The 17,012-nt window shown below is 42.5% G+C and overlaps 2 protein-coding genes across 2 annotated transcripts in view; both read right to left on the reverse strand.

Annotated features, from left to right (window-relative positions):
- LOC139711374 (lipoyl synthase, mitochondrial-like) overlaps positions 1-17,012 on the reverse strand; it is a 171,341-nt gene that overhangs the window by 53,963 nt on the left and 100,366 nt on the right. The window contains exons 4-5 of the mRNA XM_071623262.1: positions 13,376-13,433; positions 5,163-5,291 (exon numbers count right to left, since the gene is read on the reverse strand). Coding sequence (XP_071479363.1) covers positions 5,163-5,291; positions 13,376-13,433 — 187 coding nt within the window. The remainder of the gene's footprint in view (positions 1-5,162; positions 5,292-13,375; positions 13,434-17,012) is intronic.
- Positions 6,607-7,875, reverse strand: LOC139711371 (uncharacterized). Its single transcript, XM_071623260.1, has one exon. The coding sequence runs from the start codon at positions 7,714-7,716 to the stop codon at positions 6,793-6,795; it is 924 nt and encodes a 307-aa protein (XP_071479361.1). The 5' UTR covers positions 7,717-7,875; the 3' UTR covers positions 6,607-6,792.

A 17,012-nucleotide genomic window follows, 5' to 3' on the forward strand; every position in this document is an offset into this window, starting at 1 on the left:
TCTATCATTTTTGTGGGAAATTTTGAATGACCCAGCTATGAAATTGAAAGACAAACATACAAAAAATGACTGCAAAATCTTTTGCATAATGTACCATTTTATATACTTATTTGCCATTTTGCTCCTCCTTTGTAATACATTTGCCTCGATTAGTGCTCCTTCAGTTGATCTCATTACATCAATTTCATTTCCAGCTATCCACTTCTTCATTCCCATGTACAAACATATACATATTGTAGATAGGAAATTATCATTGTTGGTGATGATTACTTCTCCAAGATATTTTGCCTGTAAAATTGTTACAGCCAATAATATATATAATCTGCAAAGATATTACCAAAACACAGATTATAGGCAAACCTGGTCATGTATAATTATATTACATTTCATTTGCAAAAGTGTGTTCAGACTACCATCCATCAAACAAAATTTAGAAGACCAGCCTATTTCTTTTTGTTTTCTTCTCATCGTATAGACTCCCATGTACAGATTCCCATACTCATTCATGCTGTATCAACTGACTTGAACAGGTGTTTAATTCTTCCTTTCGATATAAAAAAATAATACACGTACCAACAACCATTTTGGTTGGTGATGGCGTTTTATTATATCACTGGGTGAACTCGTATTTCATTTGATACTATATACAGTGAACAATATCTTCCTGACATTATGTTAGAGTTGAAAGTGAATCGTAAGATTGCACAGAAAAATGGCAGCATCAAACCCCGATAATAAGATCACAAATGCACTCGTGGATCTCTGTTATTCATCCAATGGAAACGTAAGTCACACAGTTGTAATCTGTAGGCAGTCATGATGGATAATTTCAGAAAGCAAACTTCTTTATACAGAAAACTTCAGTGTGGATGGCAGGTATTTCAAAAGCGTGGATTATGCAGATTTAGTCATCATTAGTTGTCAAAGATAGCTACAGAGACGCAATGATTTATTTGAATATTGAACATCCCAGGCTCTTGTCAACATTACGGGAATTGTTGAAACGAAACCAAGAAACAAGCTCAAATGGAATGTTGGTCTGCGAAACTTATTCCAGTTACAACATTACATTGCCATTGATGATTTCCCTAGTGTTGAAATAAAGCCATGTGTTCCTGTTACAGGCACACAAGCTTTGTACTTGAATACTCTAACAAGGAGCCCAAGCCAGGCATCACAGGTTTACGTATGTTGTATCTTGTATAGAATCAAATAACTTCCTATTGTTTCCAAAATTCCTTGCCTAGCTATACCAAACAAATTTCGTGAACAATACGAAGTCAAGAGTGGATTCCTGAGTGTGCAACTGATATCACCACAATACGATCAGATTTACTTACCATGTCTTATAGTTGTGTAAATGGAAACACATGAGGCCACCTGTCTACAATCCCTCGATAGATCGCTTTTCATTGAAAGACTTTAAAGGTTTAAGGCCAACAAATCATAATAGTTTCCATAAAATGAAATTTGTGACATCACTGCCATAGCGTGCAGGTCAATAGTAGTAGGTGTTATACCGTAAAGTTCTGTGTATAAGACGCACCCGTGTATAAGACGTACCCCTACTTTCGGGCCTAAAATAACAAAAAAAAAAAAAAAAACACGAAAATTTCCACGCAAATATTGCGTGTGTCATACATATTATTTCAGCTCAAAATTTCCCTAGAATTCAGCATGTATTTGCTCTTTTTTTCATTTCCTTTTATACTTTCTTTTAACGGTATTCATCGGACAATGGCAAAATATGGAAGACGCAAAGTGCGAGACTTGTCTCGGTACTCACTTGCTATTGTTTCGCCTTTCAATCGTGGTACATGTGTCATGCATATCGTACTCATGAGTGTACAGTACGATCTTTTCTGTCATGCATAGCAGAGGGTGTCTCGCATATTGACGCATGTCAGACTGGAAGGTTCATTACGAAAAATAAGAAAAACATCAACAAGTGTAGCAGAGGGATCATACGGCGAGACGTACGGTGCGTACGGTAATTACACTCACTGTTGTTTCGCCCAGAGGGATTACCAGTAATGTGTGTGTCTCTTGTACCATGCTTGTATGCACAGTGCTAGCCTTTTGCAAAAGGCAGCTCGCTATAATTTCAGCACACGCACACAGAGAGCAATGGACTTGCACACACAGCGCGCAACAGGCAAGCGCGCTACGATCCGATCGCTGTGTGCACGCGAGTCCATTGCAAAAGCCTCTCTGCAGCTGCTGCCTTTGCCAAAGGCTTGCTAGCTAGCTAGCTAGCTACAGTGCAGTGTAGCTATGCTATCCTTGCTGGCCTCGTGAAATGAAGAGCAAACGAACGACATGGATATGCATGCATGCTTCACACATCGTTCATATTTACGGTGACATAGTGTCGATCCTACTCCGTATTTTACAGCTTTTGTCTATGGCCATATTGTTGTTTGTTGTTTGTTTGGTTTATTTCTGCATTTTCTTTCTCCGAATACAATTGCAAATGAAAACAAAATGATACAGATACATACAAATCAATACGAAGAAAAATCATTTGCGTAACAACATTCAGTCTGAAGTGGCATAATTATGAATCAAAATAACATATTAAGGCAGACTGTATCTATTAACAAAGGAGAAATCAATACAGGGGACCGTCATCATAAGCAGAGCTTGACGTGGATGAGGCCCTATTGATACTAGTACATTGATAAGTTTTACGGTATCGGTAATTTAGTAATGATACCTGTACATTGCGTATTCCAGCTACTAGGTTGGCTGTTGGTAGCTTGGTAGACCGACATCGGTAGCATACAGCAGTGCCGTTACAGCTGTTGTCTATGGCCAGATTGATACATCGTTTCTTCTGCACAAGGCCGATGTAAGTTTATCTCGTATTTGCAGCTTAGGTGTCCAGATTGAAAGATCGCTCATTTATCCGCAAGTTTTAGTGATTGCTTACCTTCCAAACGTCGATTGCATGGGCATACATGGCCCCAAGTTGGCCTTATAAAATTGGGTGTACATGACGGATTTTTTTCTGTGATTCGACTGTACCCGTGTATACGACGCACCCCCGATTTTCAATGTTTTCCGACGAAAAAATAGTGCGTCTTATACACGGAACTTTACGGTAACCTCCGCCAAGGGAGGAGGTTATGTTTTCGTTACCGTAGGTTGGTTTGTTTGTTAGTTAGTTAGTGTGTCAGTGTGGAAAATCAACGGATTTGGATGAAACTTGCAGGAAAGATTTAGCATGATACAAGTAACAGATGATTAAATTTTGGTAGTGATCCGAACATTTTTGGAGAATTTATGAAGGACTTTTGATATTTTGGCAGGTAGGGTCAATGAACTTGGGAGTTCAGGCTGCACATATTTGAGGTTTGCATGCGCGCACTAAAGTGTGTGCTTTAGTTTCTGCTAGGGCGAGGCGTGCCGTGCAGCTGAGGGTTTATGACGTAACAAAGGCTTCTATATTGGGAAATCGGGCGACTTTCAGCACACAATGCTACAAGTACGTATGGGTGGAAATCACTGATATCTCTATAGAAGAACAAGATCAGTGGTGGAAATGAGCTGCATGCTTGGCGGAGGTCTGCGCTCTCAGAGTGCTTCTCTAGTTTTTCATATAAGTTGATAGGGAAACATAAAATTGACAATCGTACAGTGCATGAAGTTCAAATCATGCGTGTGAACCCAGATCGAGGGGAAAGCGACATTATTATTCATGAGCCGTCGTTATTCACCAAACAGAAAGCGGATTCCTACACCTCAAACACAGCAATTTTATGATTGGGTAAAGCAGGACCATAAAGTCACACCCCCTTAGTAACCCTGGGTTCTGGCTCGATTTCGGAAAACCTGTCCGTCTGTGGGGGTGTTCGCTCACCAAAGCAAACCATCATAAATGAGTTAATGATGAATCACTTCCGAGATATGGAGAAGTGAAATTTAGCATTTTCACTTGACCTTTTGGCATAAAAAAATTTCCCAGAAAATCTATATTGGGTAATACATGAATACACTAAGTTTTAAGAAAAATCCTGCAGGCATTGCATAGATATGAAGGAAATAGAAAAAAATTTTGAGGAGTTGACCTTGACCTTTGACTCCTCGCCTTTTAACCCCATGACCCCCAAATTCCCTAGATAATCACTGTCAGTACATGCATATGTACTAAGTTCCATGAAGATACATTGAACCATTTCTGAGGCATGAAGAAAAAAGTAGATTTTCACATTGTCACTTGACCTTTGACCTTATGGCCCGAAACTCTCTCTACAGAATCTTTATTAGGTTGATTGTGTATACACTAAGTTTAAAGAAAATACCTTCAGGCATCACATAGATATAGCGGCAATAGTGAAATTTTGAGCATTTGACCTTGACTTGACCTTGAGCATGTGCATCCAAACCTTGACAGGCAAAACTTCACCCACTCACATTGCCAAGTTTCATTAGGATATCTAAAACAGGTTTTTAGTTATGCTGTCCACAAAATTGATTACGGCAGGATGAACGAAACGATGGACGGACGGACAACCCGAAAAATTATGCCTGCGGCAACATTTCATGGCGGAGGCATAAAAAACACATGTGTTGAAATTTTTTAGGTTCATTGGCATTATTTTGAGATTTCACTAAATATGTTTAATTCGTTTGTGATTCCATGAAGATCGTACTAAGAACTATTGGAGGTTCTGGGTTGAATCTGTTAAATTCGTTCAGTTCGTTGAAAGCGTGGGAAATTTCATTATGAGCACTGTTGGGCTTGTGCGTCCACTGTTCTCAACAGAATTTTAAACGTAATATCATGGGATATTTTCATTAACGTGTACCGTATCTGAAAAACAACAATAACTGCTAAAATGATGTACCTGAGTTCATACAATTCTTGTATGACATTGCATTTTTACCTTTTTCACTGTGTATAGCATGCAGTTGGAAATTTTTATTGAGGTTTATCTGCATTCAGGGTACACCAGAAAAAAAATTATTTCTTTATGTGCTCTACCACAGCTATGAACGTACTGCTGAGAAAAAAGTACATATGATTCCATATGCCTAAATTACACATACCATCATTTCATATCATCACAACACTGAGCTTGGAAGGTCAATTTTAGGAATAAGTGGTCATTCGCATAGATATGCTATCATGGCACAATACCAGACAAGAAGAATCTTACTTTTGTAATCTGCTGACTGTTTCCACATTGTGAGCATAAACATCCAACCCAGACAAAGCCACTCTCTCCACTGCCTCAAGGTCCCCTCTGAAGTCTGGAGTAAGACATTCTACCAAGATGGATGGCTTCCTGTATTAACACACATGGGTAATTCCATTAAAAAGGGTCCTACTAGTTAAATGCCCCTTCTATTTGCTTCATATTGTCATTGCTGAAAAATTACATACCCTAAATCAATTTTACTTCTGAATACTCTTATTCAGGTAAGTATCTTCCTTTTCAAAGTAAAATATAGAAATGTATGTTCGGTATCGAACATTTTATCTACGAGAGAGCTTTACTTACCTATCAATATAACAATTGCCATTCTAATGCCGATTAGAATTGCCCCCGGTAGCTAAAAATATCTTTGAACCCCCTCGTTGCCCCGGCAACGGAAGGGAAACCCCTCACACACTCCCCTACATAAGCCCGAGCGCGGGCGATCTCGTCCTCTTTCGATGCCGATGAACCGGCTGAACCGCAGAGAGGGGAGGAGGGAGGGACCTATAGGTAAGTAAAGCTCTCTCGTAGATAAAATGTTCGATACCGAACAAACATATCTACTTCATTTCGCTTTACTTACCAATCAATATAACAATTGCCAGATCCGAGATCCGAGGATGGAGGGACTGCGGAAAACCTCAAGATAGGGAACCTTCTTCTTTCACTGATCATGGCTAACGAGCTGCATGCTCGCTGAGGCAGGAGGTTCAGTCAAGATGGAACTACTTCCTGCTAGGACAGGAAAGAACTGCAGAGGCAAATGAGGCCTCATTGGAAATAACGTCTGACAAGTAACAGGACGTAAAGGAGTTAGGATTATGCCAGTAGGCAGCCTTGAGAATATCTTCCAGGGGGACTCCCTGAAAGAGAGCCCAGGAGGAGGCTATGCCCCTAGTGTCATGGGCCCGCACCTTATGGGAGAGGATCGAAGTCGTACCCCCAGCTTTAATGGCCTGAACTATCCAGCGAGAAATAGTATCAGGGGAGACCGAGCCATGGGGAGGATTGATACTGATAAATAGATTGTCTGAAGTGCGCAATTCTTCGGTTTTGTGAAGATACCATTTAAGGGCCCGCACAGGGCATCATAGTTTGTCTTGGGAGATGGAGGACAGAGTCTTAAGGGAGGGGATGAAGATCTCACCTGGCGTAGGGTTTATGGTTTGATTTTTAGCCAGAAATTTGGCATGAGGGATTAGTCTAACCCCATTAGTTTCCCAATGAATGTGGCCAGGTTTGGTAGAGAGAGCGTGCAGAAAACTGCGTCTTCTCCCACTAGCGACTGCTACGAGGAGAATGGTTTTGATGGTTAGATTAGCAAGAGAACTGTCGTGCATAGGTTCAAAAGGAGCCCTGGACAGAGCACGCAAAACTCTCGATAAACTCCAAGAGGGACTCAGTTTCTTCTGAGGAGGCCTAGACAAAAAGAGGGATTTCATTAGTCTACTCAGATGAGAGGAGGATCCTACCATTTCTCCCCCTCTGAAGCCTTTATGTAAGGCTGAAATAGCCGATCTGTAGCCTCTGATTGTTGAGAAGGCTAAGCTCTTGTCAAATAGATGTAGGAGGAATTCAGCGATCTCGCCTACAGGTGCTGTGGAAGGATCCACTTTCTTATCGTAGCACCACTTGAAGTAGTACTGTAGTCTAGAGTCATAAGTGGCTCGTGTAGACGATCTAAGGAAGGAGGAGGATAGTTCTGCAGCCCTTCCCGAAAGACCTGCCTAGGACGCAATCTCCCTGAAATGGTCCATAATGTTAGCTTTAGGTAGGGAACCTTGGGATGGTATGTGGATGTCCCTGGTTGACAGAGGAGATCCTCCCTGAAGGGAAGGATTACTGGGGGAGAGGTTAGGAGGTCTAACAGTGTGGGGAACCAAGGCCGTTTCGGCCACCAAGGAGCTATCAGAAGGAGGGTTGCCTTGTCTGTTAGCACTTTCTGTAGTACTCTTGGTATCAATGCAAAGGGTGGGAACGCATACCCCAGAAACCTGTTCCACTGCATTGTGAATGCGTCTGTCATCAGAGCTGCTGGATCATTGTGTTTTGTGCAATAAACTGGCAACTGCTTGTTCAATGTCGATGCGAATAGGTCGACCTGAGGGGGACCGAACCTGTTGAAGATCTGTTTGGCAATGCTTGGATTGAGTTGCCACTCTGTGGGGAGATAACTTCCCCTCGACAGGAAATCTGCCACATAGTTGTCTTTTCCTGGTATGTGAGAGGCTATGAGATTCATCTCCACCAAATCGCACCAATCTAGAATGTCTAGAGAGAGATTGCACAAAGGTTTCGACCTTGTGCCCCCTTGTTTGTTTACGTAAGATACTACCGTGAGGTTGTCTGACTTTACCAGAACCGTTTTCCTCCGAACTCTGTCTTTGAAGGCAAACAGAGCATTCTGTATTGCCCACATTTCCAGTACATTTATGTGCTGACCCCTGTCTCTTTCTCCCCAAGTTCCTGGAACCTGGTCCGAGTTTAGTACTGCACCCCACCCCATAGCCATAGGCTGGGGTAGTGAAGGGTTTTCCCATTTGTAGGGTATTCGGGGGCATCCACCAGCGAACCGCCTGGGACAATGTCCTTGTAAGGCGGATAATTTGAGTCATCGGGTCTGTTAGTGGGCGATACTGACTGAGAAAGGCCATTTGGCTCTGCCTCATTCTCCTTCTGCAATCTGGGACTGTGTCCAAGAGATTTGCAAGGAGGCCCAGAAACGCAGCCAGTGCTTGGCTTGTGCGTGAGACGTGCGGAGTAGGAATCCCCCCACTAGATGAACCTTGTCTATTCTGCGAGGGAGGGGATGGGCGAGCCTTAGTTTCAAGTCTAGTTTGGCGCCCAAGAACTCTGGATTCTGAGTGGGTTCGAGCTGAGACTTTTCGTAGTTTACGAGAAAACCTAGCTTGGAGACTAGGTCTAATGTAATGTCTAAGTGACGGCGTAGTATGTCTGCAGAGTCTGCTAATACCAGCCAGTCGTCTAGATAGACAAAAATTTGAATGCCCCTTTCTCGTAAGTGGGCTGCGAGTGTCTGAACAATTCGAGTGAAGATGCGTGGGGCAGTTTTGAGACCAAAGGGCAGAGCACGATATTGGTACGCTTTGTTTGCCACTGCGAAACCGAAAAAATGCTGTGCAGTGTGGGCAATGGGAACATGAAGGTAGGCGTCTACTAAATCTATGGAGACTGCCCAATCGTCTGCCTTGATGAGCGGCAGAATGTTGCGGAGATTTTCCATTTTGAAAGTGGAATTTGCGATGTATCGATTTAGCTTTTTTACATTTAGCACCATGCGGAATCCGCCTTTTCGCTTGGGGGTGAGAAAAACTGGGGATAATACAAGATGCCTTCTTGTGTGGACCTGAACAATCGCCCATTTGGTTAGTAGGGACTCTATCTCTTGTAACAAAGCCCTTTTTTTTTGTGGGTTTGTTGGCAGGTTGGTTTTCTTGCTTATATCTCCGGAAGCAATTCTGGGTGAATCAGTGAGGGAACATATCCCTTCTGAATTATTGAGAGCACCAATTTGTCTGAGGTGATTTGTGACCATTGATGGGCAAATACTTTGAGTCTGCCCCTTACTGGGGGTTGCCCTGCGTGCTGATTCGGATAGTCATAACTGTGATGAAAGGTCCCGCTGGGGGGCAGTCGACTGCGTTCTGGGGGGGTTAGATTGCTGTCCCCGGGGTCGTCTATACGATCTTCCGTCCCGCTCTCTGCCCTCAGGCCTGCGAGAGTCGGATGGTGGCTTGTAAGACTGACTGTACGGATGTCTGCGATAGGGGGAACCTTGAGATGATCATCCCTCACGGAAGAACCCTAACTGAGGGGGCATATGGTCCCTAGAGGGTCGAAAGGAGCGGTTGGGTTTGCTCAGTTTGTAGGCGGTCTTGTCTGCAGTGCTAGACGTCGCGATGGTGTCCTCCAGTACCTGCTGAAACTTTTCCGCAAACAGGTCTGGGCCCGTAAGGGGCAATTTTGCGAGTATGGAGTCAGCCCCTTTCTTGAGTTTGAGCTGTTCCATCACCTGAGATCTGCGAAACTTTGAACATAGTAACGCTGTTCGGGCGGCCTGTTCGAACTGGAGATCTGAAATTCGCAAGAGCAAATCGGAGATCTTTTTCAGGTCCTCCCCGTCTATGGCCAAACGGCTTGCTTCTCATTGCGCCATAATTAGATAGCTTTGATAAGCCGCGAGCCTCATCAAGCTACGGGCTGTCTTCTTAATGTGGGCAATCTGCGAATCTATCCTTCCGAAAGATCGAGATCTCGTGCGGTTGAAGTGGGATTTGTGAGCGCGAGCGTCACCCACACGGAACGCTGCCTCTGGGACTGCAGGTGTATTGAACACCGCGTTGAAATCATTACTGCCAAACCGAAAACCGGACAAAGCGTCATAATGGCTAGATCGGGATTTCAGGGACGAATGGGCTGGTTTAGCGTAACACGTAGCAAAGGGGGTATCAAGTTTCACCGCACTGGGTCCTTGGCTACGAGCAGACAATTCAGATTCCAAGCAAAATATGGGCTTGGCCTCTTCGTTTTCCTCAGTAGCAGTTGATTCTGCCTTTAACTGGGGACAGTACTTTATCAGTAGTTCAGCGGCTATCTGGCCGTCCCTTCTACCTGTCTGATTCGTTGATTCTTTATCAGAGGGAGGAAGCTCGTCAGTAAATATGCTTTCCCGACCATCTAAGCTGATAGAGTGTACTGAGTGAGACGATGGGAAACTAACACCAGTATCACTGTCTGCCCAGTTTCTCGCACGAGATGCTATTTTTTGGGGGCGATATCCAAACTCATCATCGGAATAGTCACCCAAACTGATCGTCGGAACGCGAGAGTGGAAGCGAGACCCGATATCTTCCCCCTCTCTCCGGCGGGGGGAAGCCCTATCGCGGGTTCGGCATCGGGATTGTCGAAATACGGGGGCCGAGTCCGAACGGGCCGCATTATCACGTGTAGGCAGATCGACGGACCCGGGGGAGGACGGAGCTCACGATACGGTCGCTGGGGCGAGATTCCAGAGGCCTGTCGCATCGCCTGCTCGTGCGGGAAGGGACCCCGGGAGATAACTGACAAGACTGCGTAGGGATCAGAAAAACCGAGGGACCTGTAGGATCGCCCGCCCGTGCGGGAAGGGTTCCCTGGTTATGTGAAATAAGAACCGATTGTAGGGCCTGCATGAAGAAATTGCAGGCCGCTGTTGTATTAAACGAGCTGCTGTTATCAACGCTAGCAGGCTGGTTGACGTTCAGTACACTGGAGTCTACCGACTTGGTCGGCGGAGCCAGGTTAGTCTCGTTGGGTCTAACGGCAGGAGAAACCGCTACATTGGAGCCTGGTTTCTCGGATGGACCGGGAAGAGAATGCTTTTTCAAGGCGCTCTTCTTTCCCTTCTTTGATGGAGGAGAAGAAGCAGGGAGCACAGGATTACTACATGGTCTCTTTTTTGTGCCCTGCTCTGCTTTAGCGGCGTTGGATCCCGCCTTCGTTGAAATGTTCAGTACAGCCTCCGCCGTAGGGTTCGAGCGGGGCGGCGAAGAGGGAGACGAATTAGGCATCTTAAATGCCCTAAGCCGTCACTAAAAACAAGAAACAATCAAACTAGGCTAAGCAGCCGATAGAACAAGGAATATACCTCAAATAAATACGAAATCAAACACGATAAGGTAAAAAAGGGAACAATCTTATCTGTATATGCGTAAGCTAAACCGTGGGGAACTCGTAGTGAGCAGCGGCGGCAGAAGAAAGAGGACTAGATCGCCCACGCTCGGGCTTATATAGGGGAGTGTGTGAAAGTTTTCCCTTCCATTGCCAGGGCAACGAGGGGGTTCAAAGATATTTTTAGCTACCAGGGGCAATTCTAATTGGCATTAGAATGGCAATTGTTATATTTATAGGTAAGTAAAGCGAAATGAAGTAGATATTGCTTTTTCAAAGTTCCACATGAATTTTGATAAAAAGTGCAAAATCACAACGTTGTTGGGCAAAATTGTGTGACATTTTACTGTAACACCAGTTAGACAGATTTACAGCTTGTTTGTGGATTAAACTCTATTTTAAGGGGTCAAAAATGATATAAGACAAGCAAATTTTGACCACAATAAATATAATTCATGCATCAATTGATACACATTTACGCACGTAAATCCCAAGAAAGACGTTTCACGTGTAAGTTTTGGTGTCCCCATAATTGCTTACACGAGAAACCTCAATTTATGAGTGTGGAATCCATATTAAGGACCAGTGTTGAACTGTTTGTTGTTATTTTGGTAGCAATCACATAGTTTAAAAGATTTCAAGAGAAAATTGGGGTAAAATAAATAAATTTGAAAAAAAGACCAAATTATAATTTTCACACGTGGCTTTGGTGTCCCCCTAAATATTACGTCGAGGCACAGTGATAGCTATTTTTTTTGTCTTATCACAACAATAATTGCTCGTCATTGGCATATTTTACAATGTAGCTGTGGTTTCTTTGTAACAGGTATCAAAAATTGACCACTCTATTAATTTGGAAAAAAGAAATGCAAAAATAATATTTGGTGTCCCCCTTACACGAGAAACATTGAAAAATCTTTTTCCTGGCCAAAAATAGGGGTTGTGTCATTTTTTCAATAGTACAGTTAATTTCTTACTTCAAAATAATCACTTCTATTGAAACAAACATAGAACTAGTTTGAAATATATGGTAAGATGCCAAAATGGATGGTTCACTGTGTAAGGGGGACACCAATGGTATCCCCTTTACATGGTGAACCAGTTTTTCCCCATACACTGCAATTTGGTATGCCGACTTCCTTCAATTTCAGTTTAGAATGTTAATTTTCAGTCAGTTTTCAAGGGACTTACTCAATATGAATGTTTTTTAAAGTTATGTTGAACAAAAATCTGATTTTCTGATTTTATTGGCAAAATAGGCATGTCACAAAGTGGGTCCCTATTTTATGGAATTACCCACATACAAAGACAAAGCAAAAATGAGTTCTCTGGGCTTTGCCAAACATTGGATGGGCTGAGGTTCTTTAAAAAAAAAATTGCGCGTGGTGGTCTTGCCTGAATATCACAAGTTCACCTTCTAATAGTAGTCTTACAGAATATATATCCATGGACCTACTAGACACATGGATTATAATAATAATAATTATCAGAACTATCACTCAATGTGATTAATATCCCCACCTAACACTGGCGGAGTTAGCTCAACCAGCAATTACTTTGTTACCATGGCAATGTATTGTTAAACATTGAATAAATGTATGTTTTGCTCATTGTTAGTCGTATGTCCCATATCTCAAGTCGAGTGCTCAAAACATGACGGAGCAAGATAAGTAAATCAGCAATTTCTATGATTTTCATTAAAAAATGCTGTTACCATGGCAACACAAAGTTTGACATTAACAAAAAATGAAGTTTCCACAACTATACATCATAGCCATCACATTTGCCAAATTTCAAGTCAAATGCTCAAAAGATGAGGGAGTTAGGTGAATTCACATTATCGCATGATTTTCATTCAGAATATGCTGTTATCATGGTAACACATTTTCAACAATGACGTAGATAAATTTTCCACATCTAGGTAATATAGTGGTCACATATGCCAAATTTGAAGCCAAATGCTAAAACAAAACAAAACTGAGAGTTAGCTAAACCAAAATATTTGTATAATTTTCATTCAAAATAAACTGTTATCATGGCAACACATTGTTCAACAATGACAGAAGAATAAATTTGCACATGTATGTACTATAGTGGTATATTGGTAAAGAGGTATTTTGTGCCACACCCTGCTGGGTGTAGTTTGTATAAAGGGGTTCTGTCTCATTTCACTTGTTCCTTTAATATTCATTTTTCAGTGTTTCATTCATTAATTCAGTGTTTATCTATCATGAAAATGTCTGCAAGTAGTGGATTGCAAAATGTTATGAATATGGGAAGTGGTCCGATATTTTTGCAACATGACCTCCCAAAATACTGTTGCTGGTTACAAAAATGCAATATGCAGCAAGGGAAATCACTTAGTTTATTTTAAAAAATGAGATAATAATTTCTGCTGCTCCTCATTTGTTTGCTGTAGTAATTAAAGGTGTTGCAAGTAGTGGTTTGCAAAATATTTTGCCTGCAAAATATACGGCATCTGCAGTATTGTTGTAACTTACCTCCTTTTTATATCCCTAACTGTCTCCGCAAAGTGGGCAGAACCCCCATCAGTCAAATCTATGGCAAATGAAAGACATAATTCATTGATTTCATGAGGCAACTAAGAGGAGGCATGAGAGTGCCTTTGCGATGAACTTAAAACAATGCACTCCACCATGACTTGCTCTGTGTGCCAACACAAACTGCCATCAGGGGTATTTATTCAATTACACCAAAATGGAACTTCTTTGCACAAATATTTATTTGTTTGTCTTTTTGAGAGAGAAATAGTCCCTCACAGATTTAGCAAAAATATAGATTGCTTGATCATCACAATGTCAGTATTGATGTGACTTTATTATGAATCTGAATCAATTCACTATGTAAATGTATTTGAAGGGCATTACACAAAACCACTGTGACTAGCCAATCAATGCTCCCTGCAATTTCAGTTGGCAGTGCAGTGCAGGCCTGATGGGTCACATAAATGATAATTCATCACATCTATGCTGGGCCTTCCATCACAGCACAGGTTCTTCATATCAGTTTTTCACATTCACCTATAACACATATGAGTAAAAAACACATTCAGACAAAGAGTACACAACCTTTATCTTGAATTTAACAATGTTAATTGATGAGTAGAAATCAGCTTTGCTACACAAGATTTCTTTGCAAGTGTGCTGTGACTGAAACTAAAAATGGTCTCACTGCTTTGTGAAATCTACGCTTCAACTCATAAGGTGTGATTTCACGGAGCATGCGAACGATTTGCGAAGGACGTGAATGACAAAATCCAACATTCAGAAAAGTTTTTCCCCGAATGTGTTCCGACAATGAAGCCGAAAACTATTCTTGCGCAATTTGTGCGAAGTTTCCACGACTATGTGCGAATGGCGTGTGTATCATTGCCAAAGTACAGCATGTTACGTACACGAAGAACACGCGGCGGAAATGTGAACAACGAAACATTTTCAATAATCATGGGAGAAAATGTACCCAAGGAGAGGTGGAAGCTGTCTTGAGTTGAATTTTTTTTCCTTTCCTGTATTTTTCCTTTCTTTTTCTCTCATTTCTCTATCGTGTGCTTGCCTACATTTTTTTTCTAGGACCTATCTCCACTAGTAAAGCATTTGATTTTTTTTTTTTGCAGTTCCTCCAACACATAATCTCTATAGTTCAAAAGAAATTTTACATATTTTAGATTAATTTTAAGTGTATTCCCCGATCTTTTTTTTTGTAATCAAACATTTCCTTCTCTTTGCTAGTCTTTAATTTTTTTTATTTTTATTGCAGCTTTTGCGAAAAAGATAGTCACGTGACCAACACCCCTGAACCGATTGATGACGTATAAGCACGGAGTTGTGCTCAGTTAGCAGACGCCGCTCAGCACAAGCACTCAGATTACTAGCTTGGTACACGCGCGTACACGATAGCTAGCCCGGCCAGGCCCGGGCCCCGCGGGATGTGCGCTCCCGGTCGACCCACTGACTGTCGACATGTACGCATTACCACGTACATTATCACTAAGTTAGCTTGCACAGATACTGTACCTGGTACCCTCGAGCATAATGTCTTCCCCTATATGGGTAAACTTCGACATGGATGATGATGATGAAGACTGCAGCTCTGACGATAGCGGAGAAGAAGAGGAGGCACATGAAGTTGAAGGGGAAGATGGGGAGGGAGAGGCAGCCGATGAACCAGAACGTTATCGTGGGGCTGCACCTTACCGATATGAACCAGCTGCATCTCCCCCGCTGCCAGTGCAAGAGCGTATAAAGAACATGGCACCAAGCCCGAGAATAGACCTCACAGAAACGATCGCCTGGGAAATACAGAGTGGTATGTCTGGTATGCCCCCATACAGTTTAACGTTAGAAAGGATATACGTGTACTGTATTCTACATGATTGACATTGTAAGTTGTAACTGTTTGTCTAGTAAGTAAATTAGAAGAACAGACCCAGCTCGCTCACAAATTAGTGAGCGGCTACTCCGGCCGCAGTAAGCAAGCGGGAGCGTCCCGGCCGTGGCCTGGCTTGTCGCTTACAAGTTAAACTGCTAGTAGTAGTCTAGTAGTAGATCTAGTAGCAGTCTACTAGTAGTAGTAGTCTACTAGTACTACTACTAGTAGTAGTACTATTACCACTACGGCACTAGGTCTAGTAGACTAGTAAGTAGTAATAGCAGAGTACAGAGGCTACACTCTAAAGCCTAACGGTTAGGGGGATATGTTGTTACAGGGTGGGTCGTGGCAAAAAAAAAAAAGGCCTAGAAATCAAGTTTCCACACAGCTGACAGGAAATAACGCATGAGTGCTATCGCTTCCTCATTGCATTCTAACCAGTTTCCCATAGTCAGTTTCTGCAATATTTGTTATCAGTAATTTAGATGCGCCATTTTCTAAGAAAAACGATACCAAGAATGATCGTCAATTTTGGTCGAGTAGTTTTTGTTTTATGCTAAAAAATCATACTGTGGAAGGAAGCCCAAACGCCGTGCTTGGTCTACCGATGAATGCCACGGTGGGGCTGGATTCACGAGTAGGTCTAGGCCTATAAAGCAGGCGAGTCGCCGTAGTATTAGTACAGACACGCAGTGGTGGTGGGGTTATCGTGAAATAGGCCCCACCGCAGTGCGCGTGCACCGTACCCGTGCGTTTATAGCAAGCAAGGGTAGGTCCTCCTAGGGTTTAGGGTTAGGTAGGGTTGTATTTATGGTTAAATTGGCCGTTAAATTAGTCGAGGGCCATATTATGAAGTCATTTTCGCCGCATTCACGAGTATTGACTGTGGAAGGCAGCCCCACTGCCGTGCTTACCTACCGAGATGAACGCCACACGGTGGGGCTGAATTCATGAGTATTTAAACAGGCGAGTCGCCTTAGTATTACTATTACTATTAGACACACAGTGGTGGGGCCTATTTCACGAGTTTGGCGAAAATAATGGATATCCAAGCGTACCACAGGTGTAATCTGTATTATTGGCAGTATTAAATCCGATACAGTTCATTAAAGATTCTTTTGTCTAAAGGCTTAGCCAATGACAATAGTGCAGCGCAGCACCTGCTATGCGCTCGCTAGCTCGCTCCCCCGCGAGCGCTAGCCAGTGCAGCCGCCGGCCGGCTGTCGCTGTGCTGCGCTAGCATAGCCTTGCCAGCTCGCTGGCTACGGCTAGACTGGTGTCGTGAACGACTCCGTTCTTAGACGTCATCACAATTTAGAAGTGATAGTGCGCCGCATGCGGCGAAAGTATAGAAAGTTTTTCAAAACCGAGGAAATTGCTTCCATTATGTTAACAAATATAGAACAAAATTCAGAACAGTAAAAATCCCCGCACAACCATAGAATTACTTAGAATTTAACATTTAATATTATTACATCATTGAGAAAAAAATGCCTAAACCATTTTATTAGGTCTTTAATAATTGTTTGATGTTTAGGTGTATGCTACGATTTTTATTTGTAGAAAACGTATAGGTCATACATCCCCCAAACGTGCGCTAGACGTTCGCGAGAATGTCTCAAAAGGTACGCGAAAAGTTTGCGATTACATCGTAAATTGATCGAAAAAACTTCGCAGATTTCGCGTAACATACGCGAGACATTCTCAAAAGTTTCGGAGTCTGTTTGGGGTTTCACGAACATTTTGCGA

The sequence above is a fragment of the Diadema antillarum genome, unplaced genomic scaffold (genome assembly GCF_040938485.1).
Source record: "Diadema antillarum isolate AM-2024a unplaced genomic scaffold, OU_Dant_1.0 seq00001650_RagTag, whole genome shotgun sequence".
NCBI classification, from domain to species: Eukaryota; Metazoa; Echinodermata; class Echinoidea; order Diadematoida; family Diadematidae; genus Diadema; species Diadema antillarum.